We start from the raw sequence: 23,938 nt of genomic DNA, 5'->3' as shown, positions 1-23,938 counted from the left end.
ACTTCTTAAAACTCAAGAGCGAAGTATTTAACACTTTTTTGGCCTTCAAAGCCTTTGTTGAAAAACAATCTGGACATCAAATTCTTAAGCTAAGAACTGATAATGGTGGAGAATATGTTAAAAACACATTCATCAACTTTTGCACCGAAAATGGAATTCAAATGCAACATACTGTTCCATACACTCCACAACAAAATGGTGTAGCTGAAAGGAAAAATCGCACCTTAAAGGAAATGGCTAATTGTATGCTGCAATCTAAAGGACTCAGTCTTAGTTTTTGGGCCGAAGCAATTAATTGTGCAAATTATATAATCAATCGCACTCCTACTAAGGTTCTAGAGAATATCACTCCAGAAGAAGCTTGGAGTTCCATTAAACCAGATGTAAGTCACTTTCGTGTGTTTGGAAGTGAAGCATGGGCCCATATTCCAGATGAAAAGCATAAAGCTTTAGAACCTAAGAGTGAGAAATGTACTTTTGTTGGATATTCTGAAGATGTAAAAGGTTATAGACTTATTCCATTTAAGTCCAAAAATGTTATCATTAGAAGAGATGTAAAATTTGATGAAAATAAATCGGCCTGCGAGCCTAGTCCGGCGGATGTGCCACCTCTTCCTATCTCTTCTACTTTTGAAAACATTTCTTCTTCAGATGATGAAAGCGAGGATGATAATCCTCCCCCACCTTCTCAGGATCCTCAACTTCCAAGATGGGTCCGTGCTACTCGGGATGCAGCAGGTGATCTTGCCGGTGATCCTACAGATCAGCGACGTACACGTTCTCAGTTTGAAAGAGCCTCTTCTTTACTGGCTCAAGCTCCAGTAAATCATGATCCTGACACTTTTGCAGAAGCTTCAGGCCATCCACATTGGGAAGCAGCTATGAATGAAGAATATCATTCATTGATGACAAATGATACATGGGATCTTGTTCCTCTACCAAAGGGACGCAAACTTGTTAGATGTAAATGGGTTTACAGAACCAAGTATGGACCAGATGGGAAAGTTGATAAACATAAAGCTCGTCTCGTTGCTAAGGGCTTTTCACAGGTTGAAGGCATTGACTACACTGAAACCTTCTCCCCTGTTGCCAAAATGAACTCTATCCGCCTTGTTCTTTCCCTTGCTGCCTCTTTAAAATGGGAAGTCCATCAGATGGATGTTAAATCTGCCTTCTTGCATGGGGACTTGCAGGAAGAAATCTATATGGAACAACCCATTGGCTTCATACAAACAGACTCCAGCCTTGTTTGTCGACTTAAGAAATCCCTTTATGGCCTCAAGCAAGCTCCTCGGGCTTGGTATGCCAAAATGGATAGCTTTCTTTTAGAATCTGGCTTTTCTAGGTGTCATTCTGACAATACTGTCTACACCAAGAAAGTGGGCAACTCTCTTATCATCCTTGTTCTTTATGTTGATGATCTTATTCTTACTGGTAGTGATCCCAACCTTATAAACCATGTGAAGTCAAGCCTTAAAAGAAATTTGAAATGACAGACTTAGGACACTTACACTATTTTCTCGGTCTTCAAGTCTTGCAATCCCAAGAGGGTATTTTCCTTTCCCAGTCCAAGTATGCTTGTGATATTCTTCGTCATTTTCACATGGAAGACTGTAAGCCAGCCCCTTCTCCCTTTCAGTCTGGAGTCAAACTTTCAGTCTCTTGTACTTCTCCTGAAGTTGATGCTACCTTATACCGTCAACTTGTCGGAAAACTCTTGTATTTAACCCATACTCGTCCTGATCTTTCCTTTGCTGTTGGCCTTGTTGCTCGTTTTATGCAAAACCCCCGTGAAAGTCATTGGAAAGCAGCTAAAAGAATACTTCGTTATGTTCGAGGTACAGTACAGTTTGGGATTCATTACAGTGCCAAAGCAGCTCCTCTGTTAGTTGGTTTCACTGATTCTGATTGGGCTGGTGACCCTGATGATCGGAAGTCTACTGCCGGTTATGTCTTCACTCTTGGTTCAGGACCTATTACATGGGCTTGTAAGAAACAGGCTGCCATTTCTCTTTCGTCAGCAGAAGCAGAGTATCGTGGTGCCGTGGAAGCTAGTAAGGAAGCCTTGTGGCTTCGTCAGATCCTATCAGAGTTTGGCTTTGAGCAGCAGCATCCAACCACACTTTGGTGTGATAATCAAAGTGCCATTCAGCTATGCAAAGATCCAGTCCAGCATCAGCGCAGCAAACACATTGAACTACACATGCACTTCATCAGAAAGCTCATTCATGACCATGTTCTTGAAGTGCAATATTGTCCAACAGATGATCAGGTTGCAGACATCTTCACAAAGGCTCTCACAGAGGCGAAGTTCACTAAACTTCGATATATGCTTGGAGTTCAGGAAGTTGTCACTAAGGGGGGATAGGCTCTAGTGCCTCCTTCCTTCTCCTATTGTGTCATATTTGTAAATCCTTCAATCCTATCCCAAGTTGTTCTTAAGGGGGGATGTTAGGATATTCCGACACATAGGATATAGTTAAGTTCAACTTGGTCTAGTATAGAGTTAGGTTAGAGTTAGGTAAAGTGTGTTTCTTTACCGTTGTACATTTTGTAACTTACAATCCGACGGTCACGATATGTAGTGATCCGACGGTTCACTCTCACCTCGGTATTACCGACACTTGATCCGTGGCTTGACACCCGATTGGTCCATGAGTTCTATTTAAAGCGCATGGAGGGTCATTGTTCGGGTAATCCGTGCATGAGAGAAGCTTATGTAAATTTTCATTCTTTGATTAATAAATTGCCTGTAGTACCCACGTTGGGACAGGCCGTGGACTGTTTCCCTCCTTGCACTCTGAGGGTTTTAACCACGTCAAAAATACTGGTGTATTGATTTGAGATCTGGTTGTGAGCGGTGTCCTTTTGGTATTCTTTCTGTGGAACTTACCCTGTAAATTCCTACATGGGTATATAATGTATAGGAGGGAGAAGTCGTGGTATATGAGGTGCCCCGACCTTGATTTTTCCACCCTTCTTTATGTGCCTTTTGCCTTTTATGAATTTTCTTCAATTAACTGCTCGGGGCTCAAAGGAAAAGAGCATGATGTGTGTAATACAACAGTGATTACCCCTTTTGAGGTAGGGTGGTTCATTGCCCTCCAGGGGTAGGGACAATCATGGGTTGTTTTTGAATGATAGAGGAGGCTCATCTGGGGCCTACGGAACTAGGGTGATGGCCATGGATGGGGTAGAGCTCATGTGTCAGTTTTTGCCCACATGCTAACTATTTTTGTCCCGACCATCTTTTGCATTTTGTGGTACAATTTCCTGCATAAATGTGGCCATTTATGCTTTTCACTTTTTCTTTTAATTGCTTTAACCTCCGGGGCATCATTTTAGCCCTAACCCAAGGTGGGGGCAAGGGGGTAGGGAGGCTAGTCCTATGTGGACCCAAAATGGGAATGTGGACCTAGGTGGGAGAAAAAATGAATGGGGGTATAGTAAGTGGAAAATGAGTGATATGTGCAGATAAAGGAATGGGACCACGCACCCAAAATCAAGGTTTCCCAAGTAGTACCACCCTAGAACCAAATGGTCAATAAGGGAGATCCCATGGGACTAAGATCCAAGGGTATCAACCAAAAGAGATCAAGGGGATAGGAGCACAAACTAAGCCCACTCTTTCTGCCAAATCCCCCCATCAATCCATACCCAGAAGTATCTATGATAAGTAAACCCAATACTCAATTACCAAATGACAGGACATACCTTTAGATTTGGGAGGCCCACCTTCAAACATACGATCAATACAGGTGGGTGAGGGACCACATGGCTGGCTTAGGTGGCAGAGAAATGGCACAACGAGCTAGTAGGAGGCATCAAGGGGCTGCTGATTGCCGGTTGAGGCTTATCATGGAGAAAATTTCCTCTTGGGGATATCACCCACAAGGTGGTGGGTAACAAGTCCCTCTGCCTTGGAAATGAGGCTTTTATTTTTGACTTGAATATTTTCCTTTGAAAATAGCCTCAAATAAATTTTTGATGAATTTTCCACTTGGACGGTAATTAAATTTTCTCTTCATTTTATTTTTTGACAATTTCTAGCTAATTTTAATTCTACTTTTGCCAGAAATTTAATTATTAGACTCAAGATGGGATTAAATAATTTTCTACTCTCTAAGTGTATCTAAAAATATTTTGGTAATGGTGTTCCAATTATGAAGAACCATTCACCAAAAGTATTCCTAGATAACACTTTTACATCAAGACATTACAAATTCAACCCTTAGAAGGGGAAATACATGTAAACACAGACTCTTGAGACTCAACCAAATTCTGTGACAAGACACATGATCTAGTATGATAAAAATACATAGACTCAATTAACACTAGGACTTACCTAAGGCCTTGTCAATGAGTTCCACCTTGGCTTTGGGGTATATATGGGAGAAAAACTCTGCCAATTATCCGTGTTTACAAACATAGATAATTTGGTGAGGTTAGAAAACTCCCTAGAGTGAAACCCTTTGAGAAGAATCATAAGCTTACCTAGGTGTTGTTTTTTTTCCGGTAGAAAAAGTCGTAATTTCCATTGATCAATAGAAAGTTACATTCTGTAGATGTTTATAACATATGCATAGTGAGGCTAACTACCTCTCGGAACAGTAGCATAATTATACACAGTTTTTCAACCATGTATATTCAGCAAAATCAATAACATTTACCTCCACGCAGGGAGTTTCCAGATCTCCGTGACATTTATAATACCTGTAGTATACTTTGTTTAAAGCTCCGCGTAGGGAGTGTGGATCCAAAAAAGAAAACGGAAATCTAACATATACTGGCCTGTGGCGACCATATAAAAGTCTGTAAGGCATAATTATAACGACCATGTTTGCAGCAAAATAATAACAATCCGAAAGCAAAAAACTGTATGTGTGGGATGGAGCCTTCTCTACAGCTGATTTTCCCTTTGAGCTCGTAGGTCTATAAAAGGCCTATGATAATGGCGATGGAAGGTTCCATCCACTTCTTCCTTGATTAGCCAGTCTTCCTCTTGCCTCTGCGCTGCTTGCTTGGACAGAAGGTCTACCCTTGTGTTGCGCTCTCTGTAAATATGATTACAATCAAATTTTTCAAAAACTGCTGTTAGCCTATGTGTCTCCTCCAGTATATGTCTCAAAGAATATACATTGCAGTTTGATTTTCTGTTAAGCCAATTACAAGCTAGTTGAGAGTCTCCAAATAATTGTAATTTTGTGCAATGTTTCTCAAGTGCAAAAAGGATCAGGTTCATGGCTGTAGAGAGCTCCGCAAAATTGTTTGTGCCCCTTCCCAGGTGCATTTGAAGTTTGAAGCAGTGTGCCTCCCGAAGGAAAAGAAGGGCGCCCCCCCCACATCCCTCTGCTTGAGCTGAACCATCAAAATAGGCCCAAGGGTAGGATTTGTCAATGTGCTCTTGGGTAATGGTTCGAGGCGGGGCCGGTGGGGGGTCATCAGGGAGGAGAGCATAGTCTGCGATGATATGTGCTCTAATGGATGGCCAGGATGGGGATTTATGGTAAAAAATGGAGCGTTTTCTCACCATCCAGATAGACCAGCTCATGAGGAGGGGGATGCTCCTATCTTTGCCTGAGTAGTGCTCCAGCCAATGCAGCCAGGCTTCTATGATAGTCTGTCCTTGCCATTTGTGAGGGGAGGGGAGATGGGAGGTGAGAAGGGTCCATTGTTCTATGACTACAGGACAGTTCAGGAATAGGTGCTCGGTATCTTCCTCATTACTCCTACATAAATGGCACCAAAAAGGTCCATGGAAAGACCTTTTTTTCAAATTTGATCCTGTGGGAATTTTGTTGAAGAGGATGGCCCACATTAACATGCGCGTTCTGGGGGCTGCTTTTAGTTGCCAAATAGCCTTCCACCACTGCTGTACATTTTCAGGCTGGAATTGTTGTATGAGTTGTAGATACCCTTCCTTTGGAGTATAGGAACCATGTTTTGCATGTGCCCATACCAATTCATCTTCTTCCTCCAATATCCTGATATGAGCTTGGTTAAGGCCGTCAGTGTAGTTCTCCCATTCTGTCCACCACTGTTCCGGGATGTGTAAGTCTAGTGCTGTCTTCCAGGCTTGTTGGAGAAAACTGGAGTTTTGATTGTCTGCAATATGTGCAATGTGAGTGATACACTGGTCCCTAAGGTATTCTGTAACCTGCACTGGAAGTTGGTGGGCATTGCCACATCCAATCCAAGGGTCGATCCCTATGCGGACTGCGTTCCCCTGACGAATTCTCTAGGTTAAACCTTCCCGGATGAGGGGGAGGGATGAGATGACCGCTTTCCAAATGTTTGAGTGTCTTCCATGGTCCCTGTGTTCCCTGCGGATCCAGCTGAAAATACATTCCGGGGCTATATATTTATCCACTACAACCCTTTTCCAAAGACTGTTAGATGTGAGCAGTTGCCATCCTAGCTTTGCTGCCAGAGCTTTTGCAAATAGATCTAGTCTTTTTATGCCCCATCCTCCCCATTTCTTAGGCCTTGCTATAGTATCCCATTTGACCCATGCATAGAGGTTTCCTTGTTTGTTCCCCTTCCATAGAAAGCTGCAGCATATCTTTTGGAGTCTGTTTAATATTCCTCTAGGTATCCACGCCAGTGACATCCAGTATACCGGTGTAGCTTCCAGAACAGCTTTTATGAGGGTAAGTCTCCCAGCCCTGGTGAGGTATCTGTTATACCATACATGTAGTCTTTTCTCCACCTTTGCAATAAGCCAGGTCCAATCTGCAATTTTGTATCCCCCATGTTTCATACGGAAGCCCAGATATTTCAGTCCATCCTCCATCAGGTGTCTTTGGAAAGGGAACTGGTTTTCCATGAAGATGATTTCATTGTCTGAGCAACCCACAGCAGTAAGAGTGGATTTATGGATATTTACAATCATACCTGTGGCCTTCTGGAATAGATCAAAGACATAACGTAAGGCAGAGGTGTCGGCCAGGCCTCCATTTAAGAAGATGAGCACATCATCCACAAACAACAGATGAGTGAGAGAGCAGTTCTCGGTGATTTTGATCCCTTTTATCCTACCCCTACTGTGTTCTGATGCGATCAACCTGCTGAGCCCTTCCATGATGAGAAGAAAAAGTAGGGGAGATAGGGGACACCCTTGTCGCAGACTTCTTTCAGCAGTGAAGAAGGGTGTGGGGATCCCATTTAGGAGGACACTGTATGACACATCTGATATGCAGCTCATTATCCATTTTGTAAATATGTAGGGGAACCCCAGGTGGGTGAGAAGCATGCAGATGTAGAGCAGATTTACCCGATCGAAAGCTTTGGAGAGGTCTACCTTGAGGATCATGCCTTTCAAGCGCTTGCAATGCATCGAGTGGAGAAGTTCTTGTGCAGTGCCGATAGCTTCATGGATCTGGCGGCTGTGTAGAAAAGCGAATTGTTCAGGGGATATATGGGCGGATAGGATGGGTTTAAGTCTGTTTGCAAGAATTTTGGCCATGATCTTGTAGAGGCAGTTACAGAGCGAGATTGGCCGAAAATCATCATAAGAAGCAGGCTTATCAGATTTGGGAATGAGGGCAATGAAAGTGGCTTTAATGGTAGAGGGGATGCCGAAAGAGCTGCAGTGTTTGATCACTCTGAGGAGGTTCGGGCCGATTTGCTCGAAGAAAGCCAAGTAGAACTCAATGGGCCAGCCATCAGGTCCCGGACTTTTATCCCTTTGAAACCCCCTCATTGTAGCTTCCAGCTCCGCCATAGTAATATCTTTAGTGAGTTCGGCTGCATCCTCTTCTTCCACAAATCTGGGAAAGAGCTCAGCTACTCTCATGATTTCTAGCAAATTTGCTTCTCTTGGGGCTTTATATATGTTCTTGAAGTGTGAGGAGGCTAAGGAAGCAAGTTCTCTGGATTTGTGGATCCATTGGCCCTGTTCATCTTGCAGTTCCCAGATGGTATTGATCGCTTTCCGACCATTCGCGAATCGGTGAAAAAACTTTGTATTCTCATCCCCCTCCTTTAGCCAGATTGCTCTGCTTCGTAGTCTCCAGCTTGCTTCTCGATCTTTTAGGACTTGTGTTCTCTGATTGATGAGGCTTTCATACCTAGATTTTTGCTCCGGGAAAATATAGGTACCCACCGATTGGGACTCAAGGTCAGCAATTGCTTGTTCCGCAAGGGAAATCGTTTGATCTTCTTGTAGCCTCTTCTGATGCGCCCATTTCCTAGATAGAGCCTTGATTTCAGTAAGGTTCCTTACAAAGCAGGGGACCGGGTCTGCATCTTCTGGTATAGGATGTGTTTTCCAATACCCTGTTACAAGGTTCATATAGCCGGGGTCCCGGAGCCAGGTGGAGTTAAACTTAAAGGGGGCCTTATGTTCCTGTTGCCTTGCTCCAACTTCAAGATATATCGGCCTGTGGTCCGATATCCCTCCACTTCCAACCCATTGCCTGGATCGGGGATGATTACAGTGGAATACCTCCTTAATAATAAAACGGTCCAACCTTCTGGCAAGGCTGTGGTCACCAATTCGATTATTCTTCCAAGTGTGTTGGATCTTTGCCGAGGGAATATCTATCCAGTGGTGATCCTCCAGCTGCTGCTCGAAAAAATCCGAGAGCGGGTCAATCTGCGCCGAGTGCCCCCAGGATTCAGCGTGACCCAATGAGAAGTTCAGGTCTCCCCCTAGTATTGTGTTCTCGGCTTGAAGGAGAGGGGAGGTGAATAGCTTTCTCCAGTATTGTTCCCTGTTAAGGCAGGGTCCATAGACGTTGAGGATTCGAAGATCCTCCTCCAGATCCATAGAGTAGACATCTGCCCCCAGAAAACCCCATCCACCCTAGATATTCTTCAGATTGATGGTAGTAGACTTGAAACCGATAGCTATGCCCCAGATCGCCCAGAGACATCTAAGGCGAAGAAAGACCAACCTGGCAGCCAAGAGCCCAGGATGGATGTGGCCAAATATGCTTTGCATAAAGTTTCTTGTAGAAAAATAATATCAACCGGTTCAGAAAAAAAGAGTCGCTTCAGGGCCAGTTTTTTCTAAGGGTTGGCCAGCCCTCTGCAGTTGAAAGATAAATTTTTCATGGGGGGGATGGGGGAGGGTGACCTTTGCTCTAAGTGCCCTGTCGATGGTTTGTTGTTTGCCCTGGATGACATCAACCCCGGCTTGAACCATAGCCTTGTTTATATTGTGGGGTCTGCCTCTACCGTGTTTGGGCGAGAGGATGAGGGGCTCCGCAGGCAGCCCAATGGCGTCCGCTGCAAGGAGCTTAGAGGACGAGCGGGTGGTGTACCTCAGTGTGGAGTTTACCGAGGGGGAGGGCGAGGAGGAGGGGAGGGGGGGAACGGAAGGGAAGGAGCAGGGTGAAGGTATACCCGAGGGTTGGGGGATGGGGCAGGTCGGGTAGAGCGAACGGGAAGGGGGATGAGGCGGGCGGGAGGCCTTGACCAGATCAAGGGCAGAGGGGGATGAGAGGGGGGGATCTTGATCGGGTGAAGAGCAGGGAAGGGGAGTGAAAAATTCAAAGAATTTAGAAGCGACCTTTACTCTAAGTGCCCTGTCGATGGTTTGTTGTTTGCCCTGGATGACATCAACCCCGGCTTGAACCATAGCCTTGTTTATATTGGGGGGTCTGCCTCTACCGTGTTTGGGCGAGAGGATGAGGGGCTCCGCAGGTAGCCTAATGGCGTCCGCTGCAAGGAGCTTAGAGGACGAGCGGGTGGCGTACCTCGGTGTGGAGTTTACCGAGGGGGAGGGCGAGGAGGAGGGGAGGGGGGGAACGGAAGGGAAGGAGCAGGGTGAAGGTATACCCGAGGGTTGGGGGATGGGGTAGGTCGGGTAGATCGAACGGGAAGGGGGATGAGGCGGGCGAGAGGCCTTGACCAGATCAAGGGCAGAGGGGGATGAGAGGGGGGGGATCTTGATCGGGTGAAGAGCAGGGAAGGGGAGTGAAAAATTCAAAGAATTTAGAAACGAATTAGAGACATTTAAAGAAAAAGACGTACCCGAAGAGAACACAGCTCCTTTTGCAGCCTTAGAGCGCGTCAGAGGAGGAGATGGTTGCCGGATCGGGTTCGCTCCTTGTTTCCTTTGCCTTGGTGCTGCCAGCGCTTCCACCGTGTCTGATGTAATATTATGCTCTGCTCTGGGAGCTGCCGCTGCCGGTGGGTCAGGTAAACCTTCAGATGCAGGAGGATTCTGAGGAGTGGGAGGCTGCTGTGCTGTTTGTAGGAGAGGGCAGTCTTTGTAGAGATGCCCCACTTGATGGCATCTTCTGCAGCGATATGGTATGCCCTCGTAGTCTAGTTTCTGCTTCCTTGAGGAAGATTTCCACTGTATATTAATGTGTTCAGGCAGGCCTCCTCTCGTATCAAGATGGACAAGAATCCAGGCATATGCCATCATCCCCGTCTGTATATAGGACTTGTTCGACTCCATGAAGGTACCCAGTGAGTTCCCGATTCTTCTGAATATATCCTCAGACCAATACTGTGGAGGCAGGCCCGGGAGTCTAACCCATACTGGCCCAATCCCAATCTGTTCAGACTCCGGGTCAAAAAGAGGCGTCCAACTTTTGAGGAGTACTGGGGCTTTTTCAAAGTGCTAGAACGAAGACAGTACCCAACTGGTGTGATCCTCCCTTGCGAATCTCAGAGCAAACCAGCCTCGCACGAAAGTCTGTACGGAGGGGGTTTCCACCAGATATTGGCCCCAGATCTCCGAGGCCCATGCCTTCAATTTTTCTGCTGAAGTGTGTCGACCCCGAATGCGGCCTACGAGGACTCTGTCCGCTAGATCCATAGCGTCTCCCCACTGGATGTCTTCTTCAAGTCTAAGGAAGACGTCCTCCGATCTTGATTTGAAGCAGCGCTGTTTCTTCAGGGGGCGGGTGGACATGCGTCTAGGGTTTTTAGAGGCCCTGGGAGATGTCTGCGGGGGACCGGTGGGAGGAGGGGTAGGGTTCGAGCCGGGGGGGGAAAAGCTTCCGGGAGAGGTGGGATGGCGTGGTAGCTCCCGGATGAGACCGGAGGGGGAGGGGGAGGGTTAGGGTCGACGGGGACGGAAACCTCCTGAGGGCCAGAGAGCGGAGGGTGAATGTCAGGGAGGCCCGACTGTAGTGGGGGACCAGCGACGGGAGGGGAGGGATGTAGACAGGCTTCAAGGAAACCAAGGGTAGCCGGGGAAGGCGCTGATAATGTGGTCCAGGAGGAGGGCTCGCCAGGGTGCAGAGAAGCAGGAATGGACAGATCTGTCGATAGAGATGGGTTCTCAAAGCTGGTAGAGAGGTTTTCACTGTACATACCTCCAGAAGACGAGAACGTGGAGCGCCAGATGGAGCTTTCAGCCAGCGGGGAGTCCGAAAAATCCACTTCGTCGATGTCCATGTCGCTAGCCCCTTAGGAAGACCTCGAAAACAGGTAAACCGCCCAGGGTCGACACCGGCCGTTAGGGAAACCGTTAGCTTAGGCAGAGCTGGAGGGATTGGAGCACCACCAGATCGCCCAGGCAGGGTCCCTGTCGTATGCTGTCGGCTATACAGAAGGTAACCCTAGCCTCGATCGATCAGGTAAACCCGTGACGAGGTAAAAAACCAAATAGGGTAAAAGACCGGAGCGCGGGGTAAAGGGGAGGCGTAAAAACCAAAGGAGGAGGCCGAAATGAAAAGGACGCGCCCCAGCACAAGGTATGGCGAGAAAAGGAAAATGTGACGGGGGGCTACAGGGCCGTTTCCGGCCTGTAAACCCCGTTCATGCAGATCCCTTGATGGTCATTGCAGAGCCGTACCCTGTCTCGTTCATCGATTTTTTTATTTTACCTAGGTGTTGTTATATGGCTTAGTATTCATATTATAATCATTTTTTTTTTTTCATTTTTCATTTTTTTTCATTTTATAATCATTTTTACATTATAAAAGCAGAGTTTGGGATTACAATGATGACATTGGCTCAAAAATTTTATCCCACTGTTGTATGCTCTGCTTCTTGGACTGTTGACATGTACATGGTCAACAGATCGATTACAACAGGAGGGACTGCAATTTCTAAATGTGAGCCTAATTAGAAGGCAGCAAGTTAGATTTCAAATTTCGATCCCATAGAGCACAAGTGGCATGATGATTAGTAGAGAATCCTAAATATATATGAACAAGAAGAAAACCCTACACATTGTAGGGAGTTAGCTATGAATTATAATTTTGAAGATAATTGTGAAATAGGCTGTAAGTACCAGGAGGGGATGGATCATCTTTAGAAGTGGGAAGGAACATAACCTTAGTCTTGCTAGGGTTAGCCGCAATATACTGATGGTTACAAAAGCAGGCTAGGGTATGCCTTTGTAAGCCCTCAGGAGAAAAAGGTAGGAGGACCATGTGGTCACTAAAAGAAGCAATGGAAAGAGAACTTACAAGTCATTAGAGTGTTTTTGTGTCTTGGAGGCAGTGTATTGACAGGGATTTTGGTTCAGTAATGTTCCCCAACTATATTTTTGGCATAGTTATCACAATTGAAGTCTATTTAGCTACTTAAAACAGGAAACATGAAGATTCTGGTTTTATACTTCTTATGATTTTACAGATTAGTCTTTTTTCACAGTTAACATGTCTGATACTTTTTCCAGGCTGGCATTTGTTCAAAGGATGTTGGGAAGATGTTATTGAGGTATCCGTGGCTACTGAGCAAATGCATTGTGGATAATGTTGATAATATTACTCTATATTTCGCTGCAGAAAAGGTAATATTCTAGAATCTAATCATTCTTTCTTTGTTCTATTCTACAATTAGGACTTGAAAGTAATATTTCTGCCACTGCAAACCTCAAGTTATGTCCCAGAGTCTAATTCTGCATTTTGGTTTTTCTTTTGGCTTCATACATTTCTGAACAATTTTTTGTGTTTGCTGTTGCTGGTGCTGTTAACCTTGTTCTTGCACTATATTTGAATTTTGAAGAGGTGTTTATACATCCAGATATATGGAATATTCATTATGGATGTCTTTCTCTTACACCTGACCAGCTAATGGCAAATTATCTCACTGTAGCTTTGCAAGTCTCAAAAAAATTATCATTGTTTGAAGTTGCTTGGGGATGGCAAATTTTAATTGTACCCTTTTGACGTTGGGGAGCTTCAGAAATGATATCCTTGACTATTCAAACAGCAACAAATAGGGATGCTGTAGCAGACATGCATTACATTAGGTGGAGTTCTCCACCCTTTATAAATCTCTATTTCCTCCTGTGCGTAATACTCTAGTTGTAAGCATGGATCAAGAGGGCTTACATTATCTTAAGAACTATTTTTAGCTCAAGTTGTATAATGATCCTGTCTCTTGTGTGTAGTAATTGTGATGTCAACTTGTCAAGTAGTATATTATATGTTGTTATCAATATCAAATTAAGTTCCACTGAAATGGATATGGAATAGATATTGATATGGTATTAGAAGCGAAAATGACTAATTTTCAGGAAAGGATGGATATGATATGGTTGGAATGGCAAATGCAATACAAACACGTGTATATCATTGTTGCAAACATTGGTGATATGTTGTGACATTCTGAAGGCATTGATAATCTTGCCAGAAAAGATTATGATTTTTTTCTCCAGCAATATTACTATGACATATTAGAAAAATGTGATATTTTGTGAAAGGGATGCTGCGGTAAAAAATTACCCCCCATGCACAGGTTGGTTCCAGAGCCAAAATTTCACGTTTTTTAACTCATTTTTAAAACATACTGAAGGGGATTGAGAGCGAAAGAGGTATCCTCCATTTTCTATTGAGCTAAGGAGTGGAAATAGAGTGTTTTCATTTGCCATCAACTGTTTATTGTGGAGTGGGGATTGTTTGCCATTAACTGTAACCATCTTTGCTGGTATGTGTAACAATTTCTGAAGGTTTTTGTTTGTTTTTCATGGATTTGAATAGGTTTTGCAATCTCCATTCGTAATCCTTCTTCTTCCTGGTTTTTAATTGGAGATCCACTGTTTATTTAGGTCTGTTATTTTTTTTTAATGTAATTAAATTTGTAACAATCTTGTGTGTTGATTTTGATTTCATTGTTTGAACTTTGCTCTATGTTTAAACTGTGTTATATAAAAATGTTGAAGGGATTTCGATCTAACTGTAGAAATATGGTGAGCCCACAGTACCTAATAATCGGCAAAAGCTGTCTTGAAAGTTGCGAGGGAAGGAATTGATAGGGGAAATCAGCAGGTTGAAATACAACCTTGCATAAACTTTGAGGCACAAATTGGAAATTTGTCCAAATTCAACACTGAAATCATTTGTATTGCAAGTCGATCTGTTTAGGAAATGGGTAAAAAACAATGTTCTATCAAGTTTCCAGGATGGGGGAGCATGGGAGCAGGGAGACACAGATGGGGGATGTGTGGAAGCACCCCAAAATTTTAGGGATATTTAGCAGGACGGGGGTGTTACCCCCCTGCTACCCCTCTTTCAGCAGGGGCACTTACATATCTATTGCAGCATTTTAAACACCGTTGTAGGTCTTGTTGCCTCAAAGTGTAGCAGGCTTTGCGAGTGGACTCACAATGCAAGGGCCAGACCCTGTTGCAACAATAAGGGTGATTGCCACTATCACCTTGACAATCTTCCTCCTGCTCTTTAGTGGAGTTTCAACACAAGGCAGGCTTCCCAGTGATCACCTATGAGGATATTCAAGTTATAGGGTTCAAGGTGATGAAGGTATAAGCTACGTGAAGACACTCAATGATAGACAAAGGCTCAATACTTTTCAATGAGGAACAACTTATCATGCACCTAGACTAGGTAAAAGACTTGAATGATCTAGGGTTTCTTGATATGCAACACAAAGGAGTACCTAGACACATAGGAGTCAAATAAAGGGTTTACTAAAAGATAAGGTAAAAAAAAATGGAGCAAACCCTCAAGATAAGCCTCAAGTTGAAGCTAGTGTAGGGTTAGGGTTTCCAAGGCACACAATTGACTAGAGAAGGATGATGTCATCCCAGGAGAAGTTTTACTATGAAAAGACTAGATTTTGCATTTAAAAGGATTACAAAGATTAAACACTAATCTGCCATGCCCTAGATCAAACACTCATCTACCATGCCCTAGATCAATTTGGCCCTAGGAAAAGGCCCTAGCGGCTTACCTTAAAAAGCCTAGGAAAATAAAAATGAGGAAAAAATTAGTTTTTCAAGGTGTAATATCCCTGATTTTGTAAGTGCAGAAATTGCTAAGGAGTTATGCACAATTCTGATGCTATTAATAAAAAGAAGCAAATATTATTCTATTAGAAAGGGGTGGCAAATATTGATTTCTTAGGAAAAGGCAGCAAAATGTCACTTAGTGGAAAATGCCCCTACCAATAAAATAATATTAATGAGGAGTCTAGAAGCTTGCAGAGACTTCCTTGACATTTTATAAAAGGAGGTTGGGGATCATTTTGGCTATTCTATCCTATCTGATCGTTTCTCATTGTCATTGAAGAGAAACTCAAGCGAGTTTCAGATCGAGGGTTTCAAGTGAAATCCTCGCACTAGTTTCGGTGGATTTTGTTGCCACCCTAGCTAGACATCACTCAATTTCTGTGGACTTACTCTTGCCACCCTAGTTGGAAATTTCTTTGAGGGATTTATTGCTAATCTTTGGAGAAGTTTGGAAGAATTTCGATTTGTTTTTCAGGAGATCAAGCCCCATCAAGAGGGCCGAATTCTTCCTCCAGCAGTAAGGGCGAATCATTTATCTTGCCAACTAAGTTGAAAGGGCCGAATTCCCTGTGCCAAGGAGGACGAGTTTGGTCAAGGCCAAATTGTTTGTGCTCCAGTGATTAAGGACGCCAAAATCCCTTGTCTGCAAGGGCCAAATTGCTAATTTTTCGGAGGAGTTCGTGGGATCCATTGGAGGGCCGAAAATCATTTGAAACAAGGCTGAATTGTTCAGATTATTTGCTTAGCCCAGGTTCTGATATAATGCTCCAGATCTGATGCATGAAGTAAGGGCGGATTGAACACTTGTTTAATTGTCTTTCAAACAGGTTTTCATCAGCTGACAAAGGGCCGAGTTCCACCTTGAGGGAGGCTGGAATTCTCTCACAAATTCAGTCATATTTTGCATGCAATTTCCAGGGGTTTAACCTTTCTCTTATCAGAGGTCGAGCTTCCTATTTTCTGAGGTTATTTTATTTGGCAGAGGTCCCTGTGGGCTGAGACTTGAGAGGCACGTGAGAAGGGTCTATGCATATCAGTTTTGAAACCACACGAATTTCCGATCAGCTGGACATGTTTCTGGGACTTATTGTATGGCTATAGCAGAAGACAATTACTCATAACTGTTGGGGCTGTGCACCCGAGGATTTCACTCCTGAAATCACAATAGAGGCTGGACGTAATACTGAAGATTGCTTCACTGAGTTGTGTACCAGTTTTCTTGGTTCTTGTCACTCACTGTGTTATCATATAAAATTATTAGGAAGGCTGTTCATGCTCATGTTCCTTTCTTCACAAAAATTGTGTCAGCATTATGGGTATTTCTAAGTTCATCTTATATCCGTCTCTGTTGATTTGAAGCATTATTTGGCAAGTGAATCACAGTGTACAGACTTCAGACCAACTAATAAAGTCTTAGATATATCACTGTGTTTGCATATGGTCTCTATAATTTCTGTGTGGTGTGTAATTGATTTAAAAGTTTTTTAACGAATGTTGTCTAGCATTGCATATATATTCTATTGAGCAAATTATGAATAAAGCACCTGTAGCAGTATGTCCTTAAACTGTTTAACGAAACATCTCACCGAGAAAACTCTATAACTTTGAAAAATGTAGTGTTATTTTGGGTCATTTTTCAAGCGGGAACATTACGCAACATTTTTTATCAACACAAAATTTGCTAGTGCCTAACCCTACTTGGGTGATGGAGTCTTAGGGAAATTTGAGAGGGACATGACAAATTATTGGAGTAAGGGGGGAAACACTATTTTTTCCACTTACTAAAACTCTTAACTATCTTTTTTGTGAGGGGAGACATTAAATAGTAGATGCACAGTAGTTGTTCTCCTATGGATTTTAAGGAAGAACTATTCCACATGCAAAATGTTAGGTCCCTATAATACTAGTGATGCCCCCATTTTTTTTTTTCTAAGTATGATTAATCTATTAACAAAGGAGATAAAATTACATCACGACCGTAGTCTGAAACATTGCCCTCCATAGAGGCATAGGTGTCAAGATATGCATGGAATGAGACTGCTCCAGCATAGGGAGCTCAGTCTTGCACCTTTTTCTGGGATTACAAAAAACAAAAAGAGCTGAACTGCTATTCTCCATCTGAACAAAACCATGCCCAATAGTATGGGCTGCCTGTCGAACTGTCATAACATGAAAAAACAAGCTAAACATCAGGGGATTCTTCAGTAATCCGGCACCAACCTGTATCATAAATGTTTCCTTCAGGAGCCGCTACAGCGTTGGATGGTCCAGGGTCATCCATTGCCATGTCCGCGTTCTGAACGTTGCTTGCCGTAGCCTCAGGGGCTTCAGGAGCCTGCAGAGGCTCTCTGCCAATCTCCAACTGGATATTCGCTGCCCGAGTAGAAACAGGTACCGCGCCTTCCTGAGGAGCACTTGGTTCGCCCTCTTGGGCTTCTTCCTAAAAAACCACTGAAATATGCGCTGTAATCCTGGGTCGATTAAGCCTGCTGCAGAATGTAAAGATCGCCGAGCCATAAGTGGGACGCCCTCTTCTGCTTCGCGTGCTTGGGTAATGCCCAACAGAAAAGTCGCTAGAGGGGGAGGTCGACTCCGAGGATGGGCTGGAAGGCACCCTCCTGTGCTGTCCCCGACGGGACCTCATACGATGGTGTCGCCGAGGCATCGTGTTGTCCAAAACAGTGGTGAGTGAGCGAGGTGGAGAGGCGATGCAGTTTGAGTTTGCCGCGCGCGTGACCACCAGAACTAAGCTATCTGAAAACTGGTCCCCAGCAATTCGTAGGCTTGGTGCCCGAGAAATCAACCAGAATGAGGGCGGAGGCTGCCCTGTCGAGCTTTCTGAGCTTGGAAACAGCGTCGCCCATATACTTAAGCTACCATTATCCTTCTGGAGGATGAGACTCTCATAGCCTTTGTCAAATTCAGAGTTCCAACACTTTTTTGGAGCGTTCTGCGACTGAACCACCAGGAATTGCACCCCCGCCAGTTCGCAATTGAACTTTAAAACCTTGATCTCCTGCATGTCTCGAGAATCATCCCAATTGAATGCCGCAGTGAATGTTGCCAGGGTGTGGAGCGAGCCAGCGCGTGCGCGCACATGGTCCATGGAGCAGGACAGGGGTGGTATTACAGAGCCGATGTACTTCGAACAAATGAGCTCTGTGTTAACCATTTTCCAATACCCTTCATTAAATTGCTTGTTGGTGGTGCTGGGCCGCGTGTGCATGTGATGAGCCGCCTGGCACCACCTCTGTCCCATCCCCACTGTAATCTGTCTAAGCACCCGCATCCGGGGTGTTTGCATCCTGTTGGACCAGAGTTTTGCATTCCTGTTTTTGATCATGTTGTTGGATTATGTCCAGATTTCCAGTGATCGGAGTGTATCCATTTTCCACCCCTAGGTTGGCTAGTAGATCAGCGACCTTGTTGCCGTCCCGTTTCACATGGCTGCAGGTGATGGCTCGATGAGTGTGGAACATTTGTTCGATTGCATTCAATCTGTCTTCGAGTCTCCAGCTGTTGGCTATTTTCTGCGCATGAGCCCCGTTGAGAAGTTGATTGACCATGGTGATGAGTAATAGAGAGTCACCTTCGATTTCCAATGGTTGAAAGCCATGTTGTTGAGAAAGGAGGAGGCCCTGCCAGAGTCCCTCCAGTTCAGCCGAATTGTTGGTGTCCCAACCAATGTTTCCATAGTAAATTAGGAGGGGCGAGCCCTGATGATCTCTGAGAATACCTCCAAATCCAGCTTTCCTAGGGTTGCCCTTTGAGGCCCCGTCAAAGTTGAGTTTGAAGGAGTGCTTTGGAGGGGGGGTCCATGGGTGCTTAGTTTTGCCCTTGCCTTCTGGCTGCCTGAGATTGTGAGTGCTTTGTGGGAGTTGAATGCTCCAGTTTTCCCATATGGCTTTCTCTTTTGCATTGGAAGGGAAGTCCTCCGAGGTCCAGATTTGGAGCGCCAGGGTTTCTTTTAGGTTGATGCAGAAGTTACTCTAAAGGATTTCTGAAGGAGTACTTTGATCTTTGAATATGCGTTTATTCCGTTCCTTCCAAGTTGTCCATAAAAGGAGGTCGGGAATCAGATTCCATAGGTGGTTTAGAAGCTTGCTTTTATATGGATGCTGAGGCCACTGACGAATAGAATGGATGATGTCTTCGGATCCTCTGCATCGTTTTTGGCATCGGAAGCTGGCTTTCTCCCACATTTGATTGGCAATAGTGCAGGAGTCCAGGAGATGTTGTAGCGTTTCCTCCTGAGAATTACAGTTGGGACATCTAGAGGGCCCATGAAAGTTTTTTTTTCTAAGATTGTCCCATGTCAGTATTTTCCTGTGCCCAACTTGCCAGAGAAAGAGAGAGACTTTGTGCCATGTACCCTGTGTCCATATTCTGTCCCAGATCGGATTTGAAGGCGCTGTGTCTTTGCTCACAATGTTGTAGGCCTCTTTGGTGGTGAACGCGCCTTTGGGGGTGTATCCCCATCTTAATATGTCTCTGCCTTCTGAAAATCTGATGCGTCTTTTTAGTAACTCCCTTTCCAAGTTCTCTTTAGTCTGGTCATCTACGTTCCTGATTAAACTGTCAGTCCTCTTCCACTGTCTGTATCCCTGCTCTGTCTCCAGGATCCATTGTTGCTTGACGGTTGCCTTTTGCTGCTCTTCCCACTCTTGGCCCGGAGGTTGATTGAGGAGGCTACTGAGCTTTGGAAGTTGATTCCATGCATCTGTCCAGAATCTGGCTGTGCTGCCATTTTTTATTTCCCAGAAGCTATGATGTTGGATCAGCTGATAATGTTGTTTCACGACGTTCCATATTAGTGAGCCTTTGTTATGCGGAATGAATCTGATGAGCTCCTCTGGAGGTCCGTGGTTAGCATATTTCGCTGTCCATATTACTGCCCATGGCTTGGTGGGATTGGAGAGCCATTGCCACCAGACTTTTGCGCCCATGATTGCGTTGCTTTGACTGGGGTCTCGCAGCCCAATGCCTCCCTGTTCTTTTGGTTTGCAAACAATGGTCCATTTTACTAAGGCCCACTTGCGATTTGTGCCTGTTGCGCCCCAGAGAAAGTTGCGTTGGAGAGCTTTGATTTTTTTGAGGATGCATTTAGGCGCTGCCAAAATCGAGAAGAGGTAGAGAGGCATTGCCTGAAGCACTGCTTTGATTAGCACTAATCTGCTGGCAATGTTCAGGGTCCTGTGCGTCCATAAGGAGAGGCGAGATTCCAGCTTTTCAAGGAGCGAGCGCCATGAGGCATGCTTGATGGCGGAATCTGTGAGGGGGGCTCCAAGGTATTTGGAAGGAAGAGAGGCTATAGAGAAGCCCAGGATTTGAGCAATGGCAAATTGAGTAACAGGGGGTGTATGATAGAAGAAGATTTGTGATTTGGACGTGTTAACATTCATGCCTGAAGCTTCAGAGAAGTCATTTAGAAGAGATTTGTAAAGGGAGGCTTCTTGAACAGAGGGGTATCCAAAAAGAATATTGTCATCAACGAATTGTTGATGAGTGATAGCTGAGGAGTTGTGGATAGATAAACCTTTGAGGCGATGGGAGATGAGGGCTTGCTTGATATGGCGTCCCAAAGCTTCTGCCATTAAAACAAAAAGAAAAGGGGAGAGGGGGTCCCCCTGTCTTATACCTCTGGAGGGACTGAAAGGTTGAGAGGGGATGCCATTAATGAGGATGGAGAAGAAAGTAGATGAGATAAGACTTAGAACCCAACGAATCCAAGTAGGGGAGAAACCAAAGGCTATTAGCATTTCATGCATGTATGACCAACTCAGCTTATCAAAGGCTTTGGAAAGATCAATCTTAAGAATCATACCCTGCTTGTTTGGAGTGCTTGAGGGAGTGTATGATTTCATGCGACAGGATGATGCCATCCAAAATTTGCCTTCCTTCTACGTATCCAGCTTGTTCAGGCGATATGAGCAGGGGCAGGAGCGGCTTCAACCTGTTGGCAATGACTTTGGATATCACCTTGTAGATGACGTTGCAAAGCGCAATTGGTCGAAATTTATCCGGGGTGCTATTATTCTCTCCCTTCGGTATGAGGGCGATGAAAGTTGAGTTTAGGGAGGGCAAAAGCCAATGAAAGGACCTTGATTCTTCCACCACTTGCCATACTTCTTCTTTTATGAGGTCCCAGAAGGTGTGGAAGAAAGTAGTGGTAAATCCATCCGGACCAGGGGCTTTGCCCTCCTTGAGTTGTTTCATTGCCATATCCACCTCCTGAGTCGAGACTGGTCGTAGAAGGAGTTGGTTGTGTTCTTCAGTAACTATTTTCGGCACATTTTGGGTGATCCTTGCTATAGCAGGGAGTCTATCGATCTGGGGTTCCTGATGGACTTCCCGGAAGTGATTGATGAACTCCTGTTCGATCTCTGCATGGTTTTCCACTCTTTTCCCTCCTGGTTTTTGAATGAAAGAGATTGTATTGTGCATTCTTCTTTGAATTGTTGTTCTGTGGAAGTACTTGGTGTTCCTTTCGCCTTCCTTCAACCATCTTATCCTGGACTTTTGCTTCCATAGGGTTTCTTCCTGCCGTCTTCTCTCCTCCAATTGATTGTGAATGTGCTGCTCTTGCTCCAAGAACCCATCCTTATATCCCTCTATTATAATTTGTTGCTGTAGATCTTTCATAGCTTTGTTTAGATCTTGTTGAGCCTGGAAAATGTTGCCGAAAATCTCTTGATTCCATTGTTTGATTCGAGATTTCAGGAATTTGAGTTTTTGTTGAAACTGGAACATTTTGGAACCATCAGGCGCCTGGAAATTGTTCCAAGTTGAATTGATGAAGTCTTTGAAAGCAGGGTGTGAAAGCCAAAACGCCTCGAATCTGAATGGACGCCTGATTGAACTTCCAGGTCTTTGCCATTGAATGGCGATGGGCCAGTGATCAAAGCCTGCGAATGGAAGAATCGAAGTCGTGATGTCGCCCCCCAGGTGTACAGCGTTGTCGGAGATGAGAAATCTGTCAAGTTTGGAAGCAATGTGGTGCTTGCCCGCCCTGCGATTGCTCCATGTATGCATTCCATTGCAAAATTGAAGATCGATTAGCAGGTTATTTTGGATGAAATCTTTAAAGTGTTGATTTTCCAGGTCCAGCTTGGCGCGTCCTCCCCGCTTTTCCTCCAATTTGGTGATCATGTTATAGTCGCCTCCCATGATCCACAGTGGATGGTGTCTATTGAGATTTAACGCTTGTATTGTATCTAGAAGAGCCATTTTTTTCCCTGTCTCCTGTGGGAAGTAAACATTTGTCATATGACCGTGAATGTTGGTGCCGATTATATGGAAAGTCGCCTGAATGAAATGATGGGAAGCATGTAAATCTGAGAGCGTGATAGCTTGTGTGTTCCAAGCTATAGCTAGTCCTTCGGATGCCCCTGAGGCATCCACCGCTACTGATTGACAGCCCGGCCAAGCTTTGGAAAGAATGTTGCCCAGAGTGTTGCTGTTGCATTTCGTTTCCTATAAGAAGAAAATTTGGGGTTGCTCCTGTTTTATCATGTTTTTGATCATCCTGAGTTTCCCGGGGCTATTGAGCCCTCTTATGTTCCATGAGGTGAGCTTCATGGTTCACTATTGGTAGTGGATTTGTAGTACTTGGTCAGCTTAGCATATCTGCCTGAGTCTACCAGGATTTTCCCTATTGCTATAGTTCTTTGAAGGTCCGTCTTTCTTCCTCGCTTTTTGGAGTCTTTAGGAAGGAAGCTTCCATCCCACTGACTGCCTGGCTGTATGCCTAGTTGATGTTGCTGGTAAGCCCTTGAGATGATGACTTCCAGTTTACTGATCTGGTGCTCTTGTATCTTGTCATAATCTTTCTTTTTACATGCTTGCTCAAGCTCGAAGATGTCAAGTCCTCGTAGATCTATGCTTTCTGGCTCTTCATCCATGTGTTGTGTCTGATCGCCTTCTGCGGAAGTGAGGGTTAGGGGCGGGAGTTGGCTGGGGAGTCCATCAACGTCCATCTCAATAAGCTTTCGATCAGACCCCTTGCTGGTTGTTTCAGGAATTTTGGATGTTTCTTTTCGAGGCCTGGTTTTGGGCGAGGAACTCGACGGTGGAAGGGATGAGGATGGGATGATCAACTGGAGGTTTTGCTGAGAGATCTGGGGATTATCTTCAGGAGTTTTGGCTAGAACCTCAAAGCTGTTGCTTGTAGAGGGGATGGAGGTTTCGTTCAGCATGGGTTTCTTTCCAATGGAGGGTTTTTTGTGCGATCTCTTGCGTTGTATAACTTTGGTGAATCCATCCTGGGCCATTTTGTCTGAGGGGTCAGCTGCTTGGGGCTTGACATTTAGAGGGCAATCTTGGAACAAATGCCCGTGAGCATGACATTTGCGACAGCGGAAGGGAACATGTTCATAATCCAAAGGCTGTATCCATTCATAGTCATCGTGGAAGAGACTTACCGAGTCCGGGAGGGCTTGATCCAGGCGCATGAAGACACAGATCCGTGCATATGATGTGTATCTACTCAGCTTCATTTCTTCAGCTATTTTTACAAACTCCCCCAGCCCCTTGCCGATTTCTCTTAGTGATTCTTCGTCCCAGTATTCTGATGGTAACGAGTACATCCTGATCCATACAGGTGCCCAGCTGAGGTCCTCCTTGTCAGGGTTGAATCTTTCTACCCAAGACCTTAAGTACAGACTAGCGGAGTTGAAGAAATAGGGACCTTCATCCATGATCCTGTTCTGATCTTCGATGCAGAAGAATATTGCAGTGAAGAACCCTTTTGGTCCTAGCTGTAGGGAAACGTGTCCC

The 23,938-nt window shown here is 44.7% G+C and overlaps 1 protein-coding gene across 7 annotated transcripts in view; it reads left to right on the top strand.

Moving 5' to 3' along the window:
• LOC149173929 (uncharacterized) overlaps positions 1–23,938 on the top strand; it is a 138,611-nt gene that overhangs the window by 8,356 nt on the left and 106,317 nt on the right. For all 7 annotated transcript variants that reach the window (XM_089424801.1, XM_089424802.1, XM_089424803.1 and 4 more), the window contains one exon: positions 12,590–12,703. In XM_089424801.1, the coding sequence (XP_089280927.1) occupies positions 12,590–12,703 (114 nt within the window). The remainder of the gene's footprint in view (positions 1–12,589; positions 12,704–23,938) is intronic.

Source organism: Pinus tabuliformis, chromosome 4_2 (assembly GCF_031772625.1).
Source record: "Pinus tabuliformis cultivar Carrire ecotype Pingquan chromosome 4_2, CPIR1, whole genome shotgun sequence".
NCBI lineage: Eukaryota > Viridiplantae > Streptophyta > Pinopsida > Pinales > Pinaceae > Pinus > Pinus tabuliformis.
This window is presented reverse-complemented; position numbering and strand designations above follow the sequence as displayed.